Source organism: Balearica regulorum, chromosome 4 (genome assembly GCF_011004875.1).
Source record: "Balearica regulorum gibbericeps isolate bBalReg1 chromosome 4, bBalReg1.pri, whole genome shotgun sequence".
Taxonomy (NCBI): Eukaryota; Metazoa; Chordata; class Aves; order Gruiformes; family Gruidae; genus Balearica; species Balearica regulorum.
The window spans coordinates 35,942,957-35,969,203 of record NC_046187.1 but is presented as its reverse complement, the minus strand read 5'-3'; the positions used below and the strand labels follow the sequence as shown (position 1 = coordinate 35,969,203).

Here is a 26,247-nt window from a genome sequence, read left to right as displayed (position 1 = left end):
GAGAGGGGGCACCGGCGCAGACTGCCCCGTTCGCCTCCTTCTTCCCAACCGACAACTTCCCGGGGCGTAAACGGCCGCGCCAGGTGCCGCCCTCGCCGTGAGGGGACGGCAGGCGGGGCGCGAGGGGGGGGAAGCTAAGAGAAGCGGCCCGAGTTGGCAGCGCCCGCCTGCCTCCTGCCCGCCCCGCCGGCCCGCCTTCCTCCCCCCTCCCCTCCGCCCGCCCCCGCCGCTGGTTGCCGGCTGACAGGTGCGCGCTCCTCCGCGGCAGCAGCGGCCCCGCTCGCCCCCGCCTCTGCCGGCCCCTCTGCCTGCCCCGCGCCCTCACCAGCCCTCGGCCCCCGCCCGGCACGGCCCCGGATTGTTTAGTCCTTGGGAAGCTGGTCTGAGTCCAGATTTTGCTTTGATCCTTTTTTTTTTTTTTTTTTAAGAGAGAGAGAAAAAAAAAAAAAACCAAAGAAAAACAAAACCTGGAGACACAGAAAAGGGCTCTAGGAAAAAGTTTTGGATGGGATTATGTGGAAACTACCCTGCAATTCTCTGCTGCCAGAGCAGGCTCAGTGCTGCCTTCTCCCCAGCGGCGCAGCCCGCGCCGGGCGCTGCTGAGAGACGCCCGGGCCTCGGTGCCGCGCCACCAGTGCCTGCTGTGCCGGAGCCCCTCGCCCCGCCGGCCCAATGCTCCTTCTCGGGCTGCTCCTGCTGACATCTGCCCTGGCCGGCCGGAGGCAGGGGGCCGCCGCAGAGTCCGACCTCAGCAGCAAGTTCGCTTTCTCCGGCGCCAAGGAACAGAACGGTAAGGAGCAGCAGCTCCGCCGCGCAGCCCGGGGCAGGGGCAGGGCGGGGGCGAGCGCCCGGCCGGCGCGGAGCGGAGCTCTCTCGCCTGCGGGGCTGCCCGGCGCCGCGCAGGGAGCGCGGCCCCGCGCGGGGTGACGGCCGCGAGTGGGGTGAGGTGGGGGGGGAGCTCCGTGGCCGGGCCGGGATGAGCGGGGCTCGGCAGCTGGGTGTTTGCCCGCCGCGCTCAGGGGAGCGCTGTGGGTAAAAGGGCAGCGGTTAAGCGGTCGGGAGGGAGCCCAGAGCCGGCTCGGAGGCTCCCTCCTCTGCGGTCGGAGACGCAAAACGTTCCCCTCTACACCCCCCACCCCACCCCCCAAAAAAAAAAAAAGCCAACAACCCGCGCACCTTCGTACCCTAAACGCTTAGCTCTCGGGGAGGGGGTGAGTTTTTGTGTCTGTGCGTGAATGAGTGGTATTTTGTACAGGCTGGAAACGAGCTAATCCTGCATAGGAAATGAGAATTACTTTCAACTTTCAAGTGTACCTGAAATGTTTAGAAAACTCTCAAATGCAAGTTCCCTTGGGCTGGGGCTGTGCAGAGCTGGAGAAAGACTCCTTTCATACAGCAAGGGCAGCTTCGGGGTGTGTAATTTGCTTAGCCTCTGAACTCCATATGATTTACATTATTCAGATTTTTAAGCGCCCTTCCTCTTGATCTGCTATTATGAAGTCTTTTTAAAGAATATTTTACAAACTGAAATGTTATATACTGCATGAAACCACACTTAGTGTAGAATATCTAAAATTAAGACTGTTAGCATACATTCATGGAAACCCTGGTGCTTAATATATGGGGGTGTGTGTGTGTGTGAAAAATTTAGTACCGTGCATGTCACCTAGAATGAGCTTTCTCCCTGGGCACACACCAACACAAAAGGCCAAGCTGGGAGCTCTCAAAAACCCTCTGAACTGCAAGGAAATAAAGCAGAAACACAGATTTGAGGCTAATTCAATTCTATCAACTTTGAACTTGGGACTCCCTAAATAAAAGTATTCTACATCATATCTTTTAATAGAAAACAAAGTTTCAGAGACCTCTGCAAGTGGTGAATGGGTCAAATAAGCAGCACGCTAGCAAATTTAGTGGGGGAGATTAATACTGCTGTGGCCTGCTAATGTGATGATATATGGCACCTGCAGACTGCCGGAGCTGCTGATCAAAGAGCAGCACGGGGATCAATCTCTAATCAGAGCAACTGTGAAGGGCCAGGGGAAAGTGATCAAAAGACTCGGAGACCCGGCTATTCTGACAGGAAACCAATCAGACTTTGTGCACGGTACAGGAAATTATCTGCTCTGTGTGAGAAAAGAGATCACTTGCTTTCTACCCCTTCCCAGTTTACCTGGCGTTTAGAGGCTTTAGGGCACCACTCTGTGACAAAATGGACTTGGCGCTAATATACTAAAGTCTCGTGCTGTTATGCTGCCTTCTGTTAAATTTGCATGGTGTGCGTATGAAGCGTATCAACACACAGAGAATTAATGTTGCTTTGCTTTAACTTTGTCAGGACTGGAAAGAAACCTGCTATGCTGTCAGTCTGCCCTAAGAGGTTTGTTACAGGATAACGCATCTGGGCCCTGAAGGGCCACCAGGGTCCAACAATGGGAGCGCAACAGTAAAGCGTGAAAGGTAGATCATACGGCACAGAAGCAAAACTGATGTAAATAGGTATAAGTATACGTGACAACATGAACTAGATTCTGTTCGCATATATCAGAAATGCAGCTGCCTTAGGTCAGGCTTCAACTGGTTTGCAGTGCAATTTGGCATGCTCTAAAACACAGTCACTACATCTTAGAACAAATGCAAAGCCAGGAGAATTTTTTTTTTTTTTTTAAAAAGTGCCCTGAAACTGTATGTTGTGGTAGTTTATACTTAAAACAGGCCAAGTTGTTCTTGTAGCTTGCTTGAAGTTTGCTTTATAGTTATTCAATTTCAAAACTTATTTTAAAAATTAGCACAAGTTTAGGTACAGCTAAGTACCAGCCCTTGACTTTTCTTAACTGATTTTAATTATTTGGGGGATCAGTAACACTGGTCAAACCAGTTCTTACTTGATTTAATTAGAGTGATTTTTACACTCTGCTGCAATCTAAAGATTGTATAGCTTTTAGCTAGAGGCAGGTTAAAACTCCCTGGAGTATGAGAATGAGATATTGTTGTTCGCATGCCAAATAATCTTTGGTCAGGAGAGAGGGAGATTTTTCACTCATGCAGTCTACAAATAAAAATTCAGTCCTCTACTTGTAAAACTGTTAAATGGCCAAGAAGTTTTGCAGTAGTGGATTACAGTGTTGCTCAGCTGCACACGTGGGTGCTGTAGCTATTGCTTCAAGGTGATACCGAAGATGTCTATGACCAGTTATTAAATCAGTGGGACTACTTGTGTTACAAAGGGTAAGCATGTGCTTAAGAAGTTATTTTTTCATAATTGTTTTTTATTTATTTATTAGATATTCTTAGAACACAGTATTTTGCTGCTCCCTCCTAGGGATTCAGTGTGATGGTTGATGTGGGGCCAGTGTAGTTCCATTTGAAACCACTTAAAACTACCTCCTTGTTTGTATTGGCCCTCTGTTACAGCCAGATTTTCTTTAAGAACAGGTTTTATTTGTAAACTCTGTTTGACAGTAAGGGGTTTTATGTGATTTCCTTCAAAAATTCATATTTATCTTTAATGTTTCTAGTTGTAATTCAACTGCATAAATATTCATCTGGAGGATCAAAGAAGTTTGCGCAACCATTTTCTGGAAGCTGAAGTAGCAGTAAATGGTGCATGTAGTGATGTCTCCCATTTATCTGGATGGATTTCATTTCCACAATTCTGTGTCATGTTGAAAAAGAGATTATACTTTGAAGGGTTTTTCATACTTAGGTGCCTTTATCAGTTCTCTTGTGGCTGTCTGATGTATTTATTACCATTTTTTCATATTGAAGTAAAGACTCAAGAAAAATTGATCGCTCAGTTTCTTTTGAGGAACAAAACTCAAATCTCTTGCATATTGAATTTGGTTACTTGGATGGTTTACTTATTTCTTCTATCGTAGTTCTTGCTACTTTTCCATCTACTTTTGAATGCTATTTTTATGTAGTATCTTCATCCTACTTCTGTAGTTTCACCAATGTCTGAGGGAGCCATTGATGGACTGAGTAATGTGAATGACTTAATTCTAGTAACTTAACTCTGCTGGTCTGAGTGCACCTGGTTATGCGATATTAGTTCTATCTAGATTTGATTACAACATGAGATGACAGGGGAATCTAAGTTCTGTTTTCATGGCTGTCTTAGTACAAGATGTGGTAAACGTTTAATTTTGCTAAGCTATCAGCTGTTACGATTTTATGAGAAATATGAGGATATCTTTATAGAAGATAATGCAAAAAACTACTATTGGGTGCCATAAGCAATGAAGTGTATAGATTCTGTGGCATGTACGTTTAAAATGTAGTAATGAATGACTTCAGAAGACCAAGAAACTGAGGTCAGCTAGCAATTCACTAGAACCAGATAGTTAGAAATACTAATTTCCCTGCAATCAGTTTTGAGAGTGACTGAACAGCAGTAAGTGAAGTTGCTGAAGTAAATCTTATAAAACCAAAGCACTTATTTGATTTCTGTCAATCCTGCGGCACGGGTAATGTACCGGTGATGATCTCTCTTTTGGTAGATCTTAATTTCCTGTAAGTTTTGGGTTGTTTTTTTTTTTTTCCTCTGCATGAATAGAAGCTCATAATAATAAATGTCACTAATTGATGACTTCATAATGTATTTCTTAAATCTTCTGAAATGGACAATATCTATGTCACTTAAAAAAAAAAAAAAAACCAAAACAAAACCAGGAACCCTTGAGCTGGAGCTTGAGAGTCACGTGTATCAGGCCATCTTTGGGAAAAGTTGGTGGATGCAGCTCGAACTGAGCAAATAGCTGAAGTGCCAGAGGGAACTTCTCTCATCACCTTGGCGCCTGCGTGACCTCGCATGCCTCCACACAACCACCTAGAGGATTCCCTGGTTCATGTATCTCCAAAAGGAGCTTCCAGCTTATTGAGGGACGGGCACAGCATCACACGTAGAGTTTAAGTTCATTTAACTTGGGCTGAACACCTGAAAGAAGGTGTGGATGTCCAAGTGATGCAGCGCATTGAATCCTTGCAGGCGGGAATGTCAGTGCTTTTGCTTGAGTGCAGTCATTTGACTGCAAAATTCTCTTACAACGCAACATACTTCAAAGCGGTGGGAATTCGCACCACCTCTGCTGACTTCTGTTGAATTGATGAGTGCCAGTACAGGCTGTTGACTGCTGCTTGGTAGCAGAAATTTTCCTCATTTTGAGAAGATAAGGAAGTACAAAATATGAGCACGTGTCATCTAAGGGAAACTTGATAGTGATGCAATTTTTCTCAAGTATATTCTATTTCTGTTTAGTACAAGACTTGTTTTGAAATGTTTTAAAGCCCTTTTCCTGGAGAGTGAAGAATTGCACCACATCCTTTTTTGACTTTAAGCAAAAGATTGTGGCAAATTAGAGAAGTTTTTCAAGACCCCAACAAATTGCAGTGGAAGAAAGTTTTAAAAACTGATTTTTGTCTTTGTAGTTGACTTCTGCTGTATTGTCTGCTGTTCAGCAGAGTGCTGCTTGGGACTTCTTAGTTTCTGCTGTAAGAGTTTTAAAAGCACAGACCATTTGCTACCTGTCTCAAATATGTAAGCATTCCAGCATTCCTGTATCTTTGTTAAATCTCTTTAATGGAATTTAAGGGAGAAACACGTAAAACCTTATTTTTGCAATAACTAGTTCTTATTAGGTTTGCAGATCAGACTTTAAAGCTTTATGTCATGTTGTTTGGGATTTTTTGGTTTGTTTTTTAGTTAGATACAGAGTTTTATAACAGAGAAGAAACACAGGACATACCCTGAGACACTGACAGCTATACTACCAAAGGACTTATGTTGAACTTTGTCTTCACAGAAACGTAATGTCTCTTATATCTTATAACTTTATTCAAACCCTTTGAATCTAATTATTACATAGTCAACATGTAATAGCAAAGTACTGGTTTGCATCTTACAGCAGTGGTTGTGCATTATAGCAGAGTGGTTTTGGGGGTTTGTGTTGCTGTTGGGTGGTTGCTGCTTTTGGTTTTTGCTGTATCTGGCAGTTCCTGATTATTAGAAAGAGGACGCGCTGTGCAGGCCCACTTCCCTTAGCTGGAAACAAGCCTCTTCAATTGCTTTTATAGGTAGCTCTTGGCTTTACCAGAGAGCCTGTCTTTGCTTTTTAGTCACAAAGCACGTGTCATGGAAAATATGCTTTCTGGTGTGTAAGCATCTTAGGAATTGGTCTGTGTGTAAGCAGTCTTTTAGTGGAAACCTGTGGGACTTAGAAAAAGTTACACAACTGAAAATGAATAGAGCTAATATGTAGAAATGCGGTTATTGTAGCAGCACTTAGGTATCTGTATCAGTGCTTAGTTGTTTCGGCGTTTCCGAGAAGTTAATTGTACGTTAAAACTTAACTCAGCCCTGTCATTCTCTTTTGGTGAAAACTTTCACAGCCTGTGTTTGAATGTGAAATGCTTTTATTCAAGTAGATGAGTGAAAATTCATAAAGTTGTACTGTGAAGACAAAATATAAATTTGTGTTTTCTAGAGACTTCTTTAAATTGTAGGATGCTATTTTAAGGTGGCAGTACCAGGAAAATTTATTCATGGTTCCATCTGTAGACATCCCAGCCTTAGGTTTCATCTGTCTTCTGATCTTCTCTTCTCAACATTCTTCTGCTGAGATTTTATAAACATATCTCCAGTGTTACACTGGATTATTTGTGCTTAATTTCATGATCCTACAGCACACTAAACAGTTTTCTTTTGCGTGAAGATACCCTATCTTACAAAGCATGTGTAAAATAGCAGCTCTATGTGTTTTTATAACCTAATCAGTTTCTACTGAAGCTGGTCATCTGGTGGGACAAGGCAGGATTCTAGACCCTCATGGAGAAAGTCTTATATACAGAGAGTATAAGAAGTATTAAAAAATAGATGTAAATGAAAGGAGAGAGCTTGACTAATTCCTTGATCTCCTGCAGGCCTTCTGAATTAGGGTTAGTGAGACCTGTCTTTCTTCTAACTTAAATGAATTCTATTCTAAATACTCCATCTTTGCTAAGCTTGCCCGTAATTTTGGACCTTGATGTTCACCTTGGGTAGCTGTGACCATGCATTTGCACTGAACTCCTAGGTTGTTTGGTCGCTCATCGCTGTGGATTCCTCTGAAGTCCTGTGAGTGTGTGCCACCCCTCAAACCATGTCAGTGTGCTTTTGCCTTTACTGATTAGATGTTCAAGTGAGCTGGCTGCAATTCAAGTTAAGAGAACTCATTAGCTGTTCAGTTCAGTTCCTTTGACCTGCGGGATTATTATTTCCCTGTGTGACTGTTCTCATTCAAGCTGGGCTAATTTGAGACCGTACAGGTTAGCTCTGCAGTGAAGATGTTCACAATGCTAGTTGCTGGTTTTTGGTTGTCTTTTTTTTTTCTTTTTCTTTTTAATTGCCATTTTCATATGCAGGTGTACAGCATTTGCACATGAAGTAAGAAAATGTTCAAAGATTATTTGCCATATGGTGGCATCCTTTTATAGTAGTGAGAATGGAAGAGTTGCAAAGGAGTAACCAGTAACACCTTATCTGTGGTTGTTGTGTTTTTTAGTGGCAATGTGCCTTTATGTGAATTAATGCTCGTAAACTATTTATTAATCTTGGGCTTCATGGTAAATTCATTCAAGATATTATTATAAACACAGATGTTTTAAGGAAATTCTTCTAGGACGAAGAGCAACTCTGTTCCTCTACTCTGAAAGCCAAAACTACTGAAATTGCTCCTTGAGTTTGTTAAAACTGATTATTAATTGCATTAGAATTGTATGCAGGCGTGGCTTAGTTTGAGCACCATTGCCCTGATTTCTTCACATGAAGTGCAAGTTAAGTGCTGGTTCCAGGTAAAGCCAGGTGAAGGACGAGGCGGCGGCAGGAAGGCAGAGGCTTTCCTCTGGTCACACATCTTGCCAGCACTGTGGCTTGAATTTGGCTTTGAATCTTTGATTTGAATTTTTTTAGTACTCTTGTCTTCTGGATGAGCAGTGGTGTTAGTTTTATGTTCTCTATGATACTACAGTTCTGAAAGGAAAATGAGGGAGGTCTTCCAAAGCTTTCAGCAAATGTCTGGCATAGCCGGTGATAACTTTGAGTGCTGGATTTAAACTCCTTTATCACCCTTATGTGGCTTTTCTTGAAATGTTAAGACTGTCTGTCTTGGAAAAAGCAAAGAATGTCTTGGGAAAAGGAAACAATGCTGCTTGTTTCCTGTACATTTAATTTCTTTTTGCATTGCTTCTGCTGTAATATTCTTATTATGAATTGGCAGATGCTGCAGTTAATTTGGTGATTGGTCCTGTAATCTGATAAATGGGCTTCAAACTAGGTTCAGGCAGTAAAAGGTAAAGGAGTGGTGCCCTTTTTGGTAGTTTTGATATTCTACATCTTTAAACCATTACTCAGTTTGGCACATATCAGCAAAGTTGTAATTTCTGTGAAAGACAAGTCCAGGTGTAAAATACCAGGGAGTGTTATATTTGAAGAGTAGCTTACACTGGAAAAATGGTCTTGGAGACACTTTTACCACACCTTCGATGTCAGTCCATAGCTGTTAATCTCTCTGCCCTGCTTTTAAAGCATCATTTGTTTAAAAGCATATGAAGTGGGAAAATGACTTCGCTGGAAAAGGTATAAATTTGTGAAATAATGCATAATATTGCTTGTTTTAATTGCTATCTTTAGTTATAGTCTTTTCCAGAAAATTCAGTTGTCCAGTCTTTTTATTAAACTGTTATTTGGGGAGCTTCATTGGATGGGCCATTGCACAATAGCAACTAGAATATCTACGTTTGTTTGGGGGTTTTTTTGTTTGTTGTTTTGTTTGTTTGTTTGGGGTTTTGGTTTTTTTTTATTATTATTATTTGATTATTCCCCTCAGTGTACTTCACTGTGTCTGACTGCCTTCACCCTTGTTCAAACCAATCTGAAGCACAAATCCTAGGGGCTCCATGTTCCTCCTCGAATTGACAGGAAACCAACACTCATTTTATACAATAGTTAAACATTAAAAAAGACATATGGCACAGGAAATTCTTTTGCTGTGTGTGAAGGTATGGCATTTCCAAACTGAAAGGGTTGTTCTGACTATTTCACCGGTAGTGGTGAGTTATACGAGGCCACTTCCATCTGCAGAGAGTCTGTTTCACTTGCTTGTGGTTCTGGGGCTCATTCAAACGCTCTAAAACAAAATAAAAGGAATGGATGTAATAACTTCTTTATGGAAAAGTCATAAAAAGCTACAGGGCCGTGTAAACAAATTGGGTCATTTACAAGATGTTTAAGTGATGGATATTCAGTCCAAATTCAAAGGTGTGGATTAGATTTTACAGTCATCTTGACTGAATTTTGCCCTCAACAAGACTTTCTTTTTCTGCCAGGAATGCCTTTGACACTACAGATGACAAATTCTCAGAAATGGTGTTTTCAAACATTTCAGTGCATTCAGAGTAAAGCCAAGAAACAGGAGAACAATTCAGTAGTATAATTTGATCTTTCTGGAGGTGAACGAGGGCCCTTTCTTCATCTGCAGGGTTACGCTGTAAAGCCGTAGTGGAACTTTGTAGCGTTCTCGGGGAAAATAAACTGAAAGAGTTTCCCTTCTGGATTCAAACATGCCTGAACTAATTACAAAGCAACCGTTTTGGCTCTCTGCTCTCTTCATATAAATATGTTCGCACAGAACAGCAGCAACTGTGATCCAAGTTAAACTGCGCTACTCACAGAAACTTCTGTTGGACCAAATTGAAGCACTGAACGTTATATCTATGGTGCGTCAACTTACAAGACCCTTGTGACTCGTTTCATCGTTTGTTGGAGAATACTGAAAAAGTGGAGTGGAAAAGAGGATAACTAATACTTTTGCATGTTAAAATACATTTGCAGGGTTATTTCTGTGCTTCAATGTAAATGTAAGCTTATGTAAGGACAATTTGCTCAAGTTTGGGGAAGGGGCATTGGTGTTAGCTACTGTGGGGTGCTTTCCTCCTCATGAGATGTGGTTGCTCAGCTCTGCTATTACTGATGCAACTTCAACTGCCTTTCATAACTCTTCATGCACTAAATCTGCAGATCATTTCAGAATGAAAAATAACTTTACTCAGCGCAAGTTTACAGTAGTTGTAATTAACTGTACATGGATGAAGCTACCTATTTGTATATACAGTGCTACATAATGAGCTGTTGACTCATCTTTTAGATGCTTGGTACTGTGCCTGCCAATATAATAGCTGTTACTTGGGAAGTGTATACATGTGTGCCATTATACATTATTTGAAGAAGTCCTTCAGAAAGTGATTCAAACGAATGTTGCATTGTACAGTGTTGGTTGTAAAAGGTTTGTATTTATGTTATTGTCAATTTATGTTTTAAAAATACAGTCTGGGGAGGTCTGTCTTGATATATCAAGGCTTCGATGTTTTACTACTTAGTGTGCCTGTTGTTACACAGAGACACCCATACCTGCAAACATTTATGTTGCTTGTGTAACTATAGTGGACCTGAACGTGAAGTAAAGCCTTGTAATTGAGACCTAACCAGTAATGGCTTGAAAACAAACATGATTTTTAGACAAGGAGATAAAACTCTTGTGTATGCCCTTACCTAAATGCTACTTTTCAAAATATGGCTGAAGATTCTTGTTGGACCTGCTTTCTTTTCTTTGTGTCATTCAAAAATACCCAGCCCCTGAGAGCACTGCATATCTGTAGTCAGACTAGAGTCTAAAACTTGAAATACTCTAAAAATTTCTGCTAAGCACTCACTGTATTTCTTATAGTACTTAGCAGTATAGGAATTCACAAAGTACTTGCCTCTAGTGGTAATGAAGCCTTGTAGTTATTTCTTCTGAAGTGGAGACTGAATTTCTGATGAACAGTATCATTACTGCTAAGGGTTTTTGCCAGTAGAGTCTTTCAGTGATCTTTACCTATTCTCCTTTACAAAGTTTGACATAAGATGTTGAGATCAGACTTTTTTCTTTTTGTTTCATTTCTTCTTCGGGGATCTTTACTTTATACCTGTTCTCAGTACCTGCCAGTAGTATGTGTGTGGGGAGGTGGGTGTCCTGGGTTGAGTCCAAACGGGGTTGATAGAGAGTGTTCTCATTAACTTTCATCTTGAGAGACCATTGAGATTGTCTTTGATCTTACCTAACACCTCAAGAGGACCACACCTTGGTAAAGTGAGGGTACCAGTAGAGAGAGCTCTGTTACTTAAATATCTACCTGATTTGCAAAATTATCTTACTGCTTGTGGGGGGGAAGATGGTTTGTATAGTTGTCAAGTAGAAATATAAGCGTGTTTCTAAAGCATGTGCTTACCTTACCAGCGGGAATCTTACAAAACTCTGATTGGCCTCGTTGGTCAAGATGCACGTAAAGGTGCTGTGTGGTGATAATACCTAATGAAGCAGTTTCTATATGTTTCTGTATTGTTACTGCTTTTAATGTACTAAAATTTGGACCTGGTTAGTTCTTTGCATTATGGAAAGAAACCGATGATGCGCCTGTAGTACATCTATCAAATCTATTAGTTCTATAGGATCTGTAGTGTCTTTTTGAGATTTGTTTGAAAATCTACAATGTTATCATTAAGAATACTGTTTCAGGGTTGGATCAATGCCCTTGCATAAAGCTGACTTCTCTTGTTCATTATTGAAAAAAAAAATCTAAAACTTGTTAATCGTTCTGATTTATCTGAAACAGTTTAAAATACTTCCCCTTAGAATGGAGGCTTAGTGTTCTTATTGGCAATTTTAACAGCACAACATTAATTTGTAGCAGCAGTTGCTTAATAAATAGTGATTAATTACTCAAATTTATAGTTACATGCACTTGTATGTGGTTTATTCTGACATTTTTGTGTATGTGGGTGCTTAATGTATGTTTGTTCTTATTCTGTTTATTGACATATATTCTTGGGCTAGATTGACTTGTTCAGATTTTTTCATGTTCAGGAGTACTTGGTATCTTTATGATCAGTACTTGCATTTCAGATGAGAATATTTTTCTCTGCAGTTTTTTAAAAAACAAGAATCTCTTGTTTTGAGTGGGCTTGGGCAAGAAGCGGTGAATATTGAAGCTAAAACTATTTAGACTATATTAAAAGTGAGTTAGTATGTTAAACAGGTCCCCAAATATTCATTAAATGAAATAGTGTATAGTTTAAATAAGTAATCTTGTATGTATATATGAAGATCAACTAATGCTAGGTAACATGGCAAATAATATTTACATTTCACTTTCATTTTCTTGGGTTTGGGAAGAAAGGACTCTTCCCTGCTCTTCTACATGTCAGCTGTTCTTACATTCATTTAATTCCAGGCAATAGGGGGCTGGTGAACATGTGGATCATAGCCCAACATGCAGCTTGGATGTGGCCGATACGCTCCGCAGAGGGATAATGTCTCATCTGTGTGGCTGCAGCTGGTTCACACCATCTGGTTTTGGAATGTGCATGTGCACCCAGATGTTGCTACTGAGTACAGAATAGAGTAGCTATTGATTTCTGAGTCCTCTCACCCCAGCCTGTCTTCAGGATCTTAGAAGACAACTCTGGAATATGTTTTTGGTTTTTTTAAGTTAATGGTTTTATAAATGAATTGCAGCACCCTTTTATTTTTATTGCTTCTAACGCATTCCCTTGGCTGGCTGCAGACTTCAGACAGCTATAATATAATGCAATAGAATGTTAGTTTTCAGTCACAAGTAGCTGTTTTTTTCAGTTATATTCACTCCTTTCCATCACCATTTTGCAGGATATTCATTGCTTTGAAGTTTGAAGTCTACTCTAAAAGAAATTTTGCAAAGTACTTAATATTTGTGGCAATAGTTTGCATTTAGTTAACTCCTGCCCCTGCTTTAGTCAAATCCTTAATATAAAGGCAGTTCTAAACTTGCTGCTTACTATAATGCATGCTATTCTATGTACTGGTGATTTATTGTATTTACTGTTCCCCAAGTATGAATGCTTCCTTATAAATAGTGTGTTACTAGCTGACTAGCTCTAATCCCTAAATTTCCCCAGCGACAGTACTTTGGCTAAGTGTAAAAGATGCAAAGATATATTGCCGAGTTTTTTACTGAGGTACCCAAAAGTTTTCCCCGTGTATGAGGAATTCCACTGAAGTTGAGAAGTGATTGGATCTAGTTACTAGGAAAAAATTATATGATGCACATTTGCAAGATCAAGCTGTTGTCATTAATTCAAAGCTTGGATAAAGGAAACATCTAGCAAGATGACTTCTTTTTCAGATCTTTGATTATGTCTATAAAATGTGAAATTAAGTTTAGCAATTGTATTCATGTTTGCTATGGTGGTTGTGCCTGTCTAGCCATAAAAATAATTTACTGCATGTGAATTGCTTTCTTATCTGAAAAAAAAAAAAATGAAATTAATAACAGTTGAAGTTTATTTATGGAAAGTAGAATTTGAAAGATAAAAATTAAGCATACTTTGATATTTTGAGCGTTATTTTCTTTCTTAGTTCTCTTTCATTCAGTGCCTTTCCTAAACTAAGGAGTCCAAACTGCATGTAGAACAACAGGACTTCTACCCCATTTACAGTGAAATATTGATGGACAGATATGGAAATCTGTGCTGTTGATAAGAAAAAAAAAAAGTGTAACAAAAAAAAATGGTTCTGCCCTTATGCTGAAGGAGAATTGGTCTTTTCCACAGTTTGCAGAATAGTTGAACAACGTTGGATATATTATAACATAGAAAAATGGTATACATTGAGAGGTAAAGACAGAAATGTGAAAAGGAAATCAATGTTGAAAGCCATCTATAGGGGAAAAAAAAAAAGTTGTTGGCGATGAACCACACTGCATAGAAACTCTGTCTTTCTGTGTATCTTTTTTCTTTCTGTAGGAGAAGGTTGAATAAAAGTGCTCCAACACAGTACCTCCTCTTTGATGATTACCAAATGTGGTTAAACTTTTTTCATGCTGTTATGCATGAGTATCTTATTTTATAAGTCTGCCAGATAGATATCACCTGATTTTTACATCATGTAAAGGTATTGAAAAGGGAGTTTGGGATGGTTTTTCACTATAACAATCAGGGCATGAAGCTGCAAACAGCAAAGATTGCAATCTAGTTTTTGTAAATGCTACAGTATACTGGCTTGGTTTGTCCTTCTACAGCATGGCTAACTGAGAGCCCTTTTGAGTTACTGGTCCTCAAAATACAGGGGGAGTGTTTTGGTGGTGGTTGTTATTCCAACGGGTAGGTCTTTCTTGTCATTCAGCTAAATTTCTGGTAGCCAAGCTTCTAATGCTTCATTAACTATGTCCTGAGGCTGGCTTGTTACAAAGCAATATTGGTAAATCATTGGCTTTTTATTTATGTTATTAGCCCATAATGATCAATGTGAGTGGATGTTTACTTTTTCAGAGAAAGACGTTGAATACAGTGCCATTTTCTCTCCCACTTCCCATTGATCAGAGTTCATATCCAGGGAGTGGAGAAACCAATACTTTCAGCTGTGATAGTTTTTCATGCAAAAACATTCTTCAGTGTCATGTACGTATTTATATGTCTGATGAAGTAGCAGATTCTTAGGCTTTTTATCAGTATTGGATTCTCAACATAAGCAATCTCTGTTTTTCTTTGCTTGCCCCTTGTGCACCAAAATCAAAATGTCAGACACGGCCTTTCAAATTGCTTGTCTTTTGTGTGGCTAGTAATTTTGCTTTTAAGGGACAGTTTTGTACCAGTAATTATCATTTAAATGAGAGCAAATTATAATACTTTTAAAATTCAAGATAGAACTATTTAAAAAATGAAACTCAATGGCAATGGAAAAATCATATGTGTCTGAAAATTCTCAATATGCTTTCTTTTCTGGCACATGCTTATGTTGCCACTAGGAACTTGATCCTTAAAGCAAGAGGGAAGAACGTAACAAGCAGTGCAATGGCACCTGAGTGCCAAGATAGATTCAGTGCAACCATATTTTGTTTTTGTTATTCCTGGCACTTTTGGAAAGAATGATTTCATAATGCCTGAAATGTTTCTGAGAAGAAACAAGATATCCACTAAGACATCTTTCTCTCCTCTCTTTCTCTCTCCCTCAACTTTTAATTATTTGTATGAGTTGAAGAACTCTGCTTAGAGCTTGTGTTATATATCATACTGGTAAACAGTAAATTTTTACTCTGTGTTTACTTAAAAAAAAAAAACAAATAGGAGGAACATAATGTTATGCCCTCTTTCAAGAGTTGTGTTTACAGTTGAGAGTGCCTATGTTTATAAACCATGGGGAGGCAGTCTTCATGGAAATAAATAACTGCTATTTGTAGGGCATGGAGAAGCTCATGAGAAGGTAAACCAAACTAATTGCTGAGAATTTTAACAGTAGTTGTTTTGTCAAAGTGAGCATTGAATGTCTGTTGCAATGATATCCTGACAGGCACAGTACACCAGAGTTTATAGATACGTAGGCAGCCAGTTGGTCTAACTCCCTGTATGATATCTTAAAAGTAAAAATAACGAGTATCTAATAGAAAGTGATAGAAAGTGTTGGTGGGGTTTTTTTGGTGGGGGGTGTTTGGTGGTTTGTTTTTTTGGGTTTGGGATTTTTGGGGGGTTTTTTTGGTAAATTATGATCTCTCAAACGAAGGGCCCATTTGAGCCTGACTTTTTATGATTGAAAGCTGTCTCCTGGTTGTGAGGTACCAAATGACTATAAAAGTCAGTGGGTGGTTTGGTTAAAGAGGGAGTAGTGTAAAACAAGTGCATTCCTGTGGTAAGAGGATGGGAAAAGGAAAATGAAGCAAAAGAAATGCAAGGGGAACCGTTTTGAGGCTGTTGAAAAAACAGTGGCTTTAGCCTTAATGAATTCTGCATTTTTGGGGTTTTTTTGCATGTGGGGGTTTGGGGTTTTTTTAAATAAACTGAGCCCTAGGGGAAAAGGGTGTGATCCAGACAGTGGTTACAGTGTTGATTTTTGAGTAGAAAGGTCAGCAGCTTGCACCTGCCAAAAGGACTTGTGTAAGAACTGGTTAGATGTGGATTTACGTATGGATGGAGGAAGAGGAGCTTTGGTAATTTGTCTGTGTACAGCTCTGGAGCCCGTGGAATCACCTTTTCACCTTTTGCAGAAATAAAAGCGAAAATGGTCAATAAGAGGCTTTTGGTGCTCAGCTAGCATCTGTTTTCTGTCACAGTTAGGGGAGGATCTTGCCTGTAGCTGGAGTGGTCTGTGACTTGGCTCCTGAAAACTGAACACACAAAAAAACTCCAACCAAAACCAAATCAGTCCTTCTCTTTAAGATCACTTGATTACAAAGAACGCGCTGTAAACATAATGGGGTCATTTGCTCAAACTTTACGTTGCTGCTACCTCTTGTAGCAAACAGTAGTGAAACTCCATAGTAAAGCTTGTTAAAAAAGAATTACAATGATCAGATTAAAACTAGGACATGGTCTTAAAGAAAAAAAAAAAAAGGCATCTGATCAAATGTTTGACATATTTGGCAAAAAATTTTTCTCTGGATCTTTTCCATGAAGGATATTGATGGTTTTCACCCAGGTAATGTAAATAGGTACTTTCCCTGCAGTGTAGGTAGAGATGCTGCTAAGATGCTGTCTTTGGCAGTTCAATAAATACTGTCTTGAAATAGAAGTGACAAAAGCAAGGCAAAAGTAAAATATTATACTATACAAAATTTAAGAATGTCTTTAAACAAATGAGATCCAACTCAAAGATTCTGCTTTCATTCTCTGACAATTATGTTTGTGTTTTGTTTTTAAGATGGGTGCTCTTGTCTTAAAATTCTTGCTGCTCTGGAATTTCATTCCTTTCCAAACTGAAGCCTTCTGTATGTAATTCAGCTTTCCTGATTTTTTTTTTTTTCTTTTATAATAAGAGTACATTGTTGATTGGTTCTGGGTACCTTTTTTTTTTTTTTACTTCTTCAAACCTCTATTTACAAATACTTCAAATAAGCAATATTACTTTCAAAGAGATTGTGTCCAGAATGGCCTTAAACTAAAAGAGGGTAGATTTAGATTAGATATTAGGAAGAAATTCTTGAGGTTGTAGATGCCCCATCCCTGGAAGTGTTCAAGGCCAGGTTGGAGGGGGTTTTGGGCAACCTGGTCTAGTGGAGGGTGTCCCTGCCCATGGCAGGCAGGGGGGTGGTGGTGGTGGAACTAGATGGTCTTTGAGGTCCCTTCCAACCCAAACCATTCTATGAGTCTATGATAAATAGCTTCAGGTACCTCATCATCTTTTTTACAGTGAAAAAATATTTCTATGTTGTTAATTCCTCAGGCTTGGTATGATTCTGTTTTCTTTCCATAGCTTTCTCGTAAACATAAGAATTACTAAAGACCTCGCTTTAAAATTTTAGACATCTTAATCTAACTGCAGAGGGTTACCTAATGATGATAAAGTCACCTCCAACAATTGTTTTATAATTCTTCAAGCTGTAGCTATAAATTAGACTTTAGACAGTGTTAACAACTTTCTTGAAGTACCTGCAGAAATCTTCCAGGATCATGAAGCTAGAAAACCTTTTTATAGCTTCTTTGAGGCAAAAATATTGCCAGGGACTTCACTTAATGCCAGTCTATCAGTGTAATGCTTCAGTTATATTTCTTAATATCATGGCATTATTAAGGTAGTAATAAAGCATGAGCAATTGAAAGCACAAGGTCTAGCTATTTACCCTGTTCTGTTCTTGTAATTTACTTGAAATTAGGTTTAGCCACTACTTGAGTAGGCTTCCAAAGAAATATACAGTGTTAGATGAAAGGGGTTTGGAGACAGTATGGTAGTCTTCCATCTGTATTGGTACTGAATGTGACATGATGGTGATCCTGTAATTGTTTGTGGGGGTTTTGCTGTTTGTTTTGTTCTGTTTTTTCTTCCTCTTCCCCTACTCATGCTGGAGGGTTGAGATGGTGACTGCTTTGGCCAAATTCAAATCGGAGAATTGCTCTTGATCCCCATAAATTCCTTCCGAAACGCTTAATTTTCTTGCTCTACAATAATGCCTTTGGTTTAGAGCAGCCACTAATTAACTACTTTTGGAGTTGATTATCCCCTATTTGGATCTGTAAGAATGTAATTGCCATTCTGTTGCCTAGTCTTACACAACTTTGGATATATTTTAGTATTGTTGGGATCTTTAAATGAAAGATGTGATTAAATGGCCATTTATTATGTTTCATTTTTAACTTGTGGAACCCGTAGGGCTGTTGTGGCACTGGGGTTTGAAAGAACAGCTGAAATCTTTAAGAAAGAGAAAGGAAACAAAACATTTATGGGCAGAACAATTGCAAAGCTCACTCAGACATGACTCTTGTTCACCAAGAAAATTTCAGTTAAGAATTACCAAATCCCCTTCGAAATCTGGAAATTTTTAAAGATTTAAATCTTAGGGTTAATTATCTTATTAAATATGAGGCTGAGGAGAATTCAAGAAAATTATTCTTGATTGTACTCAAAAAGAAATGCTTTATATTTGAGATGAAACAATTTTATTAAAGGTAGGCAAGGAGAGGTAATTAAAGATATGGAATAATATGTGCATTTTGAATATAATCAATGGTAATGAGGCCAAAAGGAAGAGATAAGGTTAAGTATAATGCTGTGATTTACAATACTGTAGATTAAAAGAAAGCACTAGTAATGTAGCCTGTGTGCCAAGGCAACTCCCTGAGAAGTATCTAGAAGGTAAGAGCAGCCATTCCAGGCCAAATGAAAGGTCTAGTTAGCTCAACATGTTGTCTGACAGTACCCATTAAGGAACATAATGAGGATTCCTTGATCTATGCTCCTGCCTTCTAGCATTTTAGTAGTTAGAAACTTTTTTAAGGTGGGGGCAGAATTTTGGGCTTTGGTAGCCCAATAGCTTTTTGAAACCTTGTAAACTTTTGCTATCTACAGTTTCTAATGGTGAGAAGGTTTAACCACGTAACAGATAAGTATCTTCTTTTGATTGCTTCACATGCACTATTGGATCATTTTATTCAGTATCATCTAGTTCTTTGGTTTTGCCTATAACTTTCAGATTTTACCTGCTATTGTGGAGCCTCACCTGAGAGCTGCTCCAGGCTTTGGATCTGCCACGTTATTCTCCTGTATAATGTTTGTGTGTGTGTCTGTAGTAAACATACACATATGTATGTGTGTGGGTATAGGAGATTTGAGTAAAAATGCATATGAAGTATTTATCTTCTGGTATTCCAAGTATCAAAACATATTGGCAAGCAGTATTTGAGATATGACTACACCATGGATTTATACAGTGATAATGTTTTCTCTGGTTCTCTGTGCTTTTGCCACAGGCTCTTAATATTCAGATTTTCCTATTAGCAGTGTAATCCTGTCCCAGTAGGACAGACAGCAGCTCTGCGCATGGGAAAGATGCTGAGAAATTGCTTTGTGCTGTGCTCAGACCTGGGAGTGATGGGAACCACAGTAAGATGAAGCCATAAATTTCACAGGAGGAAGCTGTTTTCATGTTCCACTTCAAGTATATCATTGTTAATATGAGTAAAAGATGTTGTCATTCAGGTGGTGACTGTTAAAATGGGAAGTAAACTTTCTTAAGTGTTCTCTCCTGAGCATTAGGTTGTGGTGTCAAGTGGTGTTCTGTTTGTTTTGGCCTTGATTTTCTTCCCATAGACTTTTTTTTTTTGGTTTGTGAGCCTTCAGGGCCAGAATCTGCTCCTTCATTAGGCCTCTCTCTAAGAGGAATGGAGAATTTTTCTTCTACCTTACCAGCCTGCAAAAGGAACAGTTCTAGTTACTGAATTTATATGAAGAACCCTTTTCAGTGTTGTCATTGGCAAATCACAGCTTTCTGCTGGCAGCATGGAGGCTGTGAAAACTGCGATGCATTTGCCATTCATGTAGGGAAGGACATGTATGCGTAGGTAAGTTCATTTTGTTTTAGATCTAGACATGTTTGAACATCACAATGACAGTAAATTGTCCTTGCTGATTATTTCAGCTCCCCAGTTGAAGAGGAACCTGCCCTAGAAGTAAGCAGAGTCTTCAGTGTAACCAACGATATTTAGATCTTGCAAAGGAGTTGCTAGTCTCCCATCCTTTTCCTTGCCCTCTCTGACTTGAATTTTATTGGTAAGAAAGTTTGCCAGTGAGTTTCACAGGTAACCCCATATCTTTTTCTATCTTGTGTATGGTAGTGATTATTTCCGCTCCTCCCTCCTTTTTAAACAGCATATTTTTGAGGGTTTCTTGGTTATTTTGAAATGAAGTAAAATATATCCTTCAGACTACCAGATGCTTCACCTGACAGTATCTTTTTAGTTTCTCTTGAGTCAGCATTTGGATGCCATTCTGCATTTAGGAATGTGTTTTTTGACTGAAACCAAAATAAAAAAAAATATTCGTTGTTAGAAAAGTATATTAAAGAGGGAACTTGTCTGTACTTCTGATGGTTTCTGTGCTCTGAAGTTCTGGCTATTATACACACAGTAAATAACACCTACTTAGTCAATAATCCTCACTAACCTCATCAGGTAGAGGAGACAAGCCAAGCACTATGTAGTAGCAGGTACTTGTTTTCTGGTAGTATTTTTTAAATTCTGCAGTTCTAGAGTTAATGTTGAATTATGTTTAAATTGTAGAATTGAAAGCTCAGCTTTAAATTTACCCTGGGAAGTTACTTGGGAAGCATTTTTGTGTTTGAGATAACTTACAATAAATAATTTTCAAGATTGCCTTCTATGTTTAAGGATAGCCTGGCAATTGAACTATTAGTTGTCTAGGGTTTTTTGTTGTTGTGGATTTCTTTGGTGTTTTTTTTTTATCTTTAATGGATTCATAGAGGAGGAATGAATTCTGCAGTCATGAGCAGCCTAATGCATGCTCTGCTGAAATTTTTTCTTTGTCTTCAGTAGTATTGGATGACCCTGTGAAGTAAGGCCTGCAGTGATCCAAGCCTGGTTCTTGATGGGCAGCGTTAACAGCAGGGACCAGTGTCCCTGAGGAGGATGGTGTCAGTGGCGTGCCGCTCGCCAGCGGCTTTCATCTGCAGGAAACCCATTCAGAGGGAAAAGGTGCTTGCTGTGAGATGTGTTTCTTGGTTGCTGCTGGATCCAGTACTGATCACCTGGGTTTTGGAGGAGGAAAGATGAGAAATGAAGGTTTGGCGCACAAACTGAAAAATGCGTATAATTACAACTTGTATTTTTCTTTATTTGGAGAATATTATGTGGCTTCATTCACTAAAATAATTAGACTTTTATGAAAATATAGGCTGAAGTGATACCATGCTAGGTGAAATGTAATAGAAGTCACAGATCAAGTTGCTAGTACTTCTTTTTCTGGCTCCCTTTCAACTGTGCCTGTGAGCGCAAAGGAATGGCATGTATTTATACATTTGTAAATAAGATCCCACACATTTTCCGCTTGAGAACATGCACTCGGACCTTTTATGGTCAGGAAGGGGTGTTTCCCTCTGTCTGTGAGCTACCCAGAGAACTACACATTTCCAAGTATGCAGTTCAGAAACTTGCAGATAATACTTTGTAAACTGGAGCTTAAATAAAGAAGTTTGGGGGATTAAAAACAAAAAAAAGTAATTTTTCTTTTTTTCCAGTAGAAATATGCTTTAGGATAAACAAACAGGTTTTTAAGTCCATGTTCTTGCTAAGCTCAATTGCCTCATTCAGCTTTACTTCTAAAAATAACACTTAGATCAAGCTCTCATGACTATGTTTCTTTTCAAAATGCCTGTTTATCAAGAGAGATTGAGCTGATAATGGCTTATTAGGATATCCAGAACTTATGCATAGCAGTAAATAGTAGCTACTATCAGGTCTGTTATTTCACTTATCAAAGAAATTTCTGATTCAGTTTGACTGATATCCAACCCCATAAGATGGATGCAGAACACTTAAAAATCACTGCTATTAAAAAGTACTGTTGTGTTGAGTAATATAGAAGGCACAGATGCAGTAGTTTACTTATGAAACAATTTGGCTGTAGAGAGCACAATAAATGTGTTATCTTTCTTTTATATGAAATGGTGAACTGTTTTAGGGAAACTGTAGTGTGCAGTACAAAATATGTGTCCAGGTGGGGTTTATTTTCTAAAGACTGTATCATTTCTGATCATCAGAGCTTTGAAGACTGCAAATAACCTGCAGTTGGACAATTTGAAACATTTGAAATACACAAGAGCTATAGCTTTTTTAGCTATTAAAAATGTTTTCAGTACTTGTGCCATGATGCACAGAGTACTCCACTCTGGTTTTTATACTAAAAGGTTTTAAATAGCTTTTCTTTAAATCGGTTGCTTGCTGTCTTCAGATTAAGCAGAAAAAACTTGCTGAAAAAGAAGAAAGAATGCCTACAGGAAGAAGAATAATCAGTTGCTGATTACTGGAAGGGATAGATTTCACAATTATCACTTAGTTTCCGAAAGACAGATTACACTGAAAGATGTGAGACTTGCCATTGAAGTGTTTTTCAATTTCTGGCCTGTTTAAATAGGTCAAAATATAACATTCTGCTTGCTATGATTTTAATAACATTATGTCTCATTATAACTGATGACTATATTTTGAATTATAGTGCTGTTATGCGTTTTGCATATTCAGTTGCAATTCAAGATAAGCTTAAAGTGTTTGGGAAGCTTGCTTTTTTCTACTTGGAAAGGATGAATTGTATGTTCCTTTGTATGTATGAAAAGGATGAATAGCCAGTTCCTTTTCACTTAGGCTGCCTTTGGTCATGTCATATTCTGCAAATGCAGAACTGGTGCATTCTTCAGTTTAGATCACAGAAGTCTAAATTTGCGGTCAAATTTAGTAAATTTATGGAGACATCCGTAAAGGATTTGGCTTAAAATTTTCTGGGGGGAATGTGTGTAATGAATCAGTCCATGCAAGTGGGAATTCAGACAAGAGTTAAGATTACCTTGCAGATGCTTTTATAATATAGAGAGCTTTCTCTCCAGGGTCAGGTTCTTGCATTAACCAATGTTTATGTAATCTTTGAAAACATACAGTAAAACAATTCTAAGGAGTTAAGTAGTACTTGTATTAGTTGTCGCACAGGCAAAACTCAAGTTCTGTGGTACTGCAGGTTTTTTTTCCTTAATAAGGAATAAAGAATTGGCTGTAAAATTAACTTTTCTGGGGAACTTTTCTGGGGTTTATTGAATGGGGAAAAAAAAGGCAGGGGGTAGAGAAGTGATGATATGACACACAAGAAGAATGAATTTGTCAAATCTCTACTATTGATGCTTTACTTTCAGGTGAACTTTTACCTGCCACTTGCCATATCTTGTTTCTGAAGGAGTTGGTAACTCATATTCTTGCCTAACTTACATGTGTGGAAGTCAGGAAGGTTTTATGAGTGAGAACACAATTGTGTGATCATCTCTTGCTCAAGATGAGCCAAGAAAGTAATTCCTGTTCCAAAGAAGTAAAAATCAGTGGCATAATAGGCTTTCCAGGGCACTTTCTCAACTTAGCTCTTCATTACTTTGTATAGGCCTAGAAATCCCAGTGCCACTAGTTAATTAGTGGCATAATCCTGAATTTTGCTCAGCCAGAGGCAAGTAAAGCTATTACTTAAATGGAAATAAGTGAGCAGGATTAGAACAGAGAAAATTGGGCCTCAAGGGGATCAAGTGTATTCTTAGAACTCAATTGTTGTCACTTAATGTGTTTAATTACCTCTTGATTCACCGGGCATGCCATATGCAATTATCTGGGGTTACAAATAATTAATCTGCAATTTTTTTGAGTTAAAGGTGCCTTTTTATTGATGTTAGATTAAAATATGTCTTCTGTGAAGTCTTACTCTACAAACCAGGACACCATTTTGCTATTTTCCTTTTTTCTTTAGTTTTTGTTTTGCCTTCCTCGTCAGATCAGATTAATTACCTTATGTACTGTTTTTCCATTTCTAACCTTTTGCAATTGTTATTGGTAGCCCATTACATAAGTTATATTCCCTTCTGTGTGATTTTGTAGTTGATGTTGGTTAATGATGTCATTGCTGAGAGCAGGAGGATGACCTAGGTGACTTCTGAAAGATCTTGTTGATCTCTTTCCTGTGATTGTCCATTAAACTTGCTCCCCAGTTAGCCATACACGGAGCTAATTAATGTTTTAGGTGAGAATCACCTCCATGACTTACTAACTTGTGTTTAGATATAGTGAGCGCTTTGATCCTGACCAGAGGGACTCTGTGCTAAAAGTTCAGCTGCTGCTCAGCTCCTTTGCTAGATCAGGGTCAAAGGGTTGAGTATCTTGTAGGCTCAGGTCTATTTCTTCTGACCTAGTGAGTAGCGATGTTTAAAATGTAAAAGTTTGTTACAATAAGGTGTTTCGAAATAGAAATATACCTGTTTAGTCACAAATACATCACAAATTGAGGCTACAAAATAGTGATTTGAACCTGACTACCTGTGCAAAGTACCAGATTGGTTATTAAACTGGAGAGCCCTGTTGTTTTTGCATCTTATCTGTGCTTTTGTATGGTCGGTCTGCATGTAACATCAGTTGTTGCTCTGAACCACACAAAAGTGTGTTTGGTTACTTAAAGGCCACCTCTTGCTCTGAATGATAATAAAGCAGATGGTATCCCCTATTGCCACTGAAGCTGAAAACGTGGTATATAAAGGAACAAAACTCTGCAGTTGTGGAATTATCAATGAAAAGCTCCAAAGACAAAACCTTTCAGTGATTCAAAGCCTTGTTAAAAATTCCAGTGGCTCTTTCCAGCCTAAGCTGATAGGAAGGCTGTATTTGGAAGCCTGGGATATTTGTGGGAGCTCTGGTTGTGGTGGCACCAAAGGGTTAAAGTTCAGTCTTTATTTTCAGATCTCTTCACCTTTTAAAGCAGCAGGTCATTAGTTTTTATGTTCCATGGTTGTTGTTTTTTACCTGAAATTAGGAGAGGAATAATTTTTAGCTGTCAGAGCCCTGAAATTGCACCATCAAAAAAGCTTAATGCAATTTTTGTGATGACCATGTGTGCAGTTTTATTGTTCTTTCCAACAGCAATGTGATCTGCTTCTTAGTACAGCTTCAGGATAGTCTTGACAGTCTTTTTATTGTCATTGTGGTTAGTTATCAGAAGTCTTGCCATCTGAGTGAGGAGAGGGTAATACAAAACCTTCCTTAATAACAGGAAATATTTGCCATTTCACCTCCAATACAAAGGAATTCATGTTTGCTGAAAAGCTGACCTTCTAAAGGTCAGAACTGTGGACCTGTTGCATCCTTTGCTTTCACAACTCCTTTCAGTTTTGTCTGTTTAGAGTCAAACTCTCTTGCGTTCCCAGCAGATAATGATTGGGTTTGGGTTTTTGTGGTGTGGGTGGGCTTTTTTGGTGTGTTTGGGGTTTTTTAATAGGAAAAATGGTATGAAAATAGGATTTCAAAGTTTTTGGACAGGAAAATTGAAGTACTGTTTTTAAACTGATGAGGTGGGGAACGTGACACTGGGTTTGGGTATTAGTAAGTTAGACTCAACTAAAGTAGATTTTATTGCTAATTTTATATTTGTAATAGTATCCTCAGTTATTGCTCAAGTTCAGGGCTAAGATTACAATTTTAATAAATTAATAATGAAACAGAAGAATATTTTTGAGCTGACATAATTCAAAGCTGAAGTAATTGATGGAGGCGTTTTCTTTGTCTGTCTTTGTTAAAGTGCATACAGCACACAGAACGGGCATGAGCAAAGGTGAGGTTTTGTTGTATTTAAGGCATTTGACCTTGCTTTGGAAGTCTACTTCAATCTCTAGGTTTCCCTGGGTCTTTCTCCTGTGATTCTGGGCTAGGTACTTATGGTCATTTTCGAGTATCACCTTCACCACCATAAAATGCCAGTCCTATGCTTGCCTGCTGAGGAACCCTGAATCTAACCCTGGAAATAGCTAACATCTCTTGATACTCTTCCTATTAGTAATTGCCGACTACCCAAAAAAGCTCTGCTCTTGTGTATATCCAGAAATACTCTGCTCCTGGCAAGCTAAGGTGATGCTTTGTCATCATGCAAGCTGTCTCCAAATGCAGATGACATTCTCCTGCTGAACTTCCCAGCTGGGCTTTAATTGGTAATCAAACTGTACTTTATGCACATGTACATATATATGCTCCCCACAAAACTCAGTGGCAGTGCCTCAAGCTTGTAGTAAAGAAATCCAATGCTCTTTCCTCAAGTTTAGCTCCTGATGGGAGAGGCACAGGATTTCTCCTTTTTCTGGGGGATTTCAAACCTTGTGTCTGATATTCCTGGAGAAAAGCTGTAGCATGACATT

General features: G+C 38.9%; 1 protein-coding gene across 1 annotated transcript in view; it reads left to right on the top strand.

The window, feature by feature from the left end:
* Positions 1 to 207: 207 nt before the first annotated feature.
* PDGFC (platelet derived growth factor C) overlaps positions 208 to 26,247 on the top strand; it is a 130,707-nt gene continuing 104,667 nt past the window's right edge. The window contains exon 1 of the mRNA XM_075751766.1: positions 208 to 790. Coding sequence (XP_075607881.1) covers positions 673 to 790 — 118 coding nt within the window. The 5' untranslated portion in view covers positions 208 to 672. The remainder of the gene's footprint in view (positions 791 to 26,247) is intronic.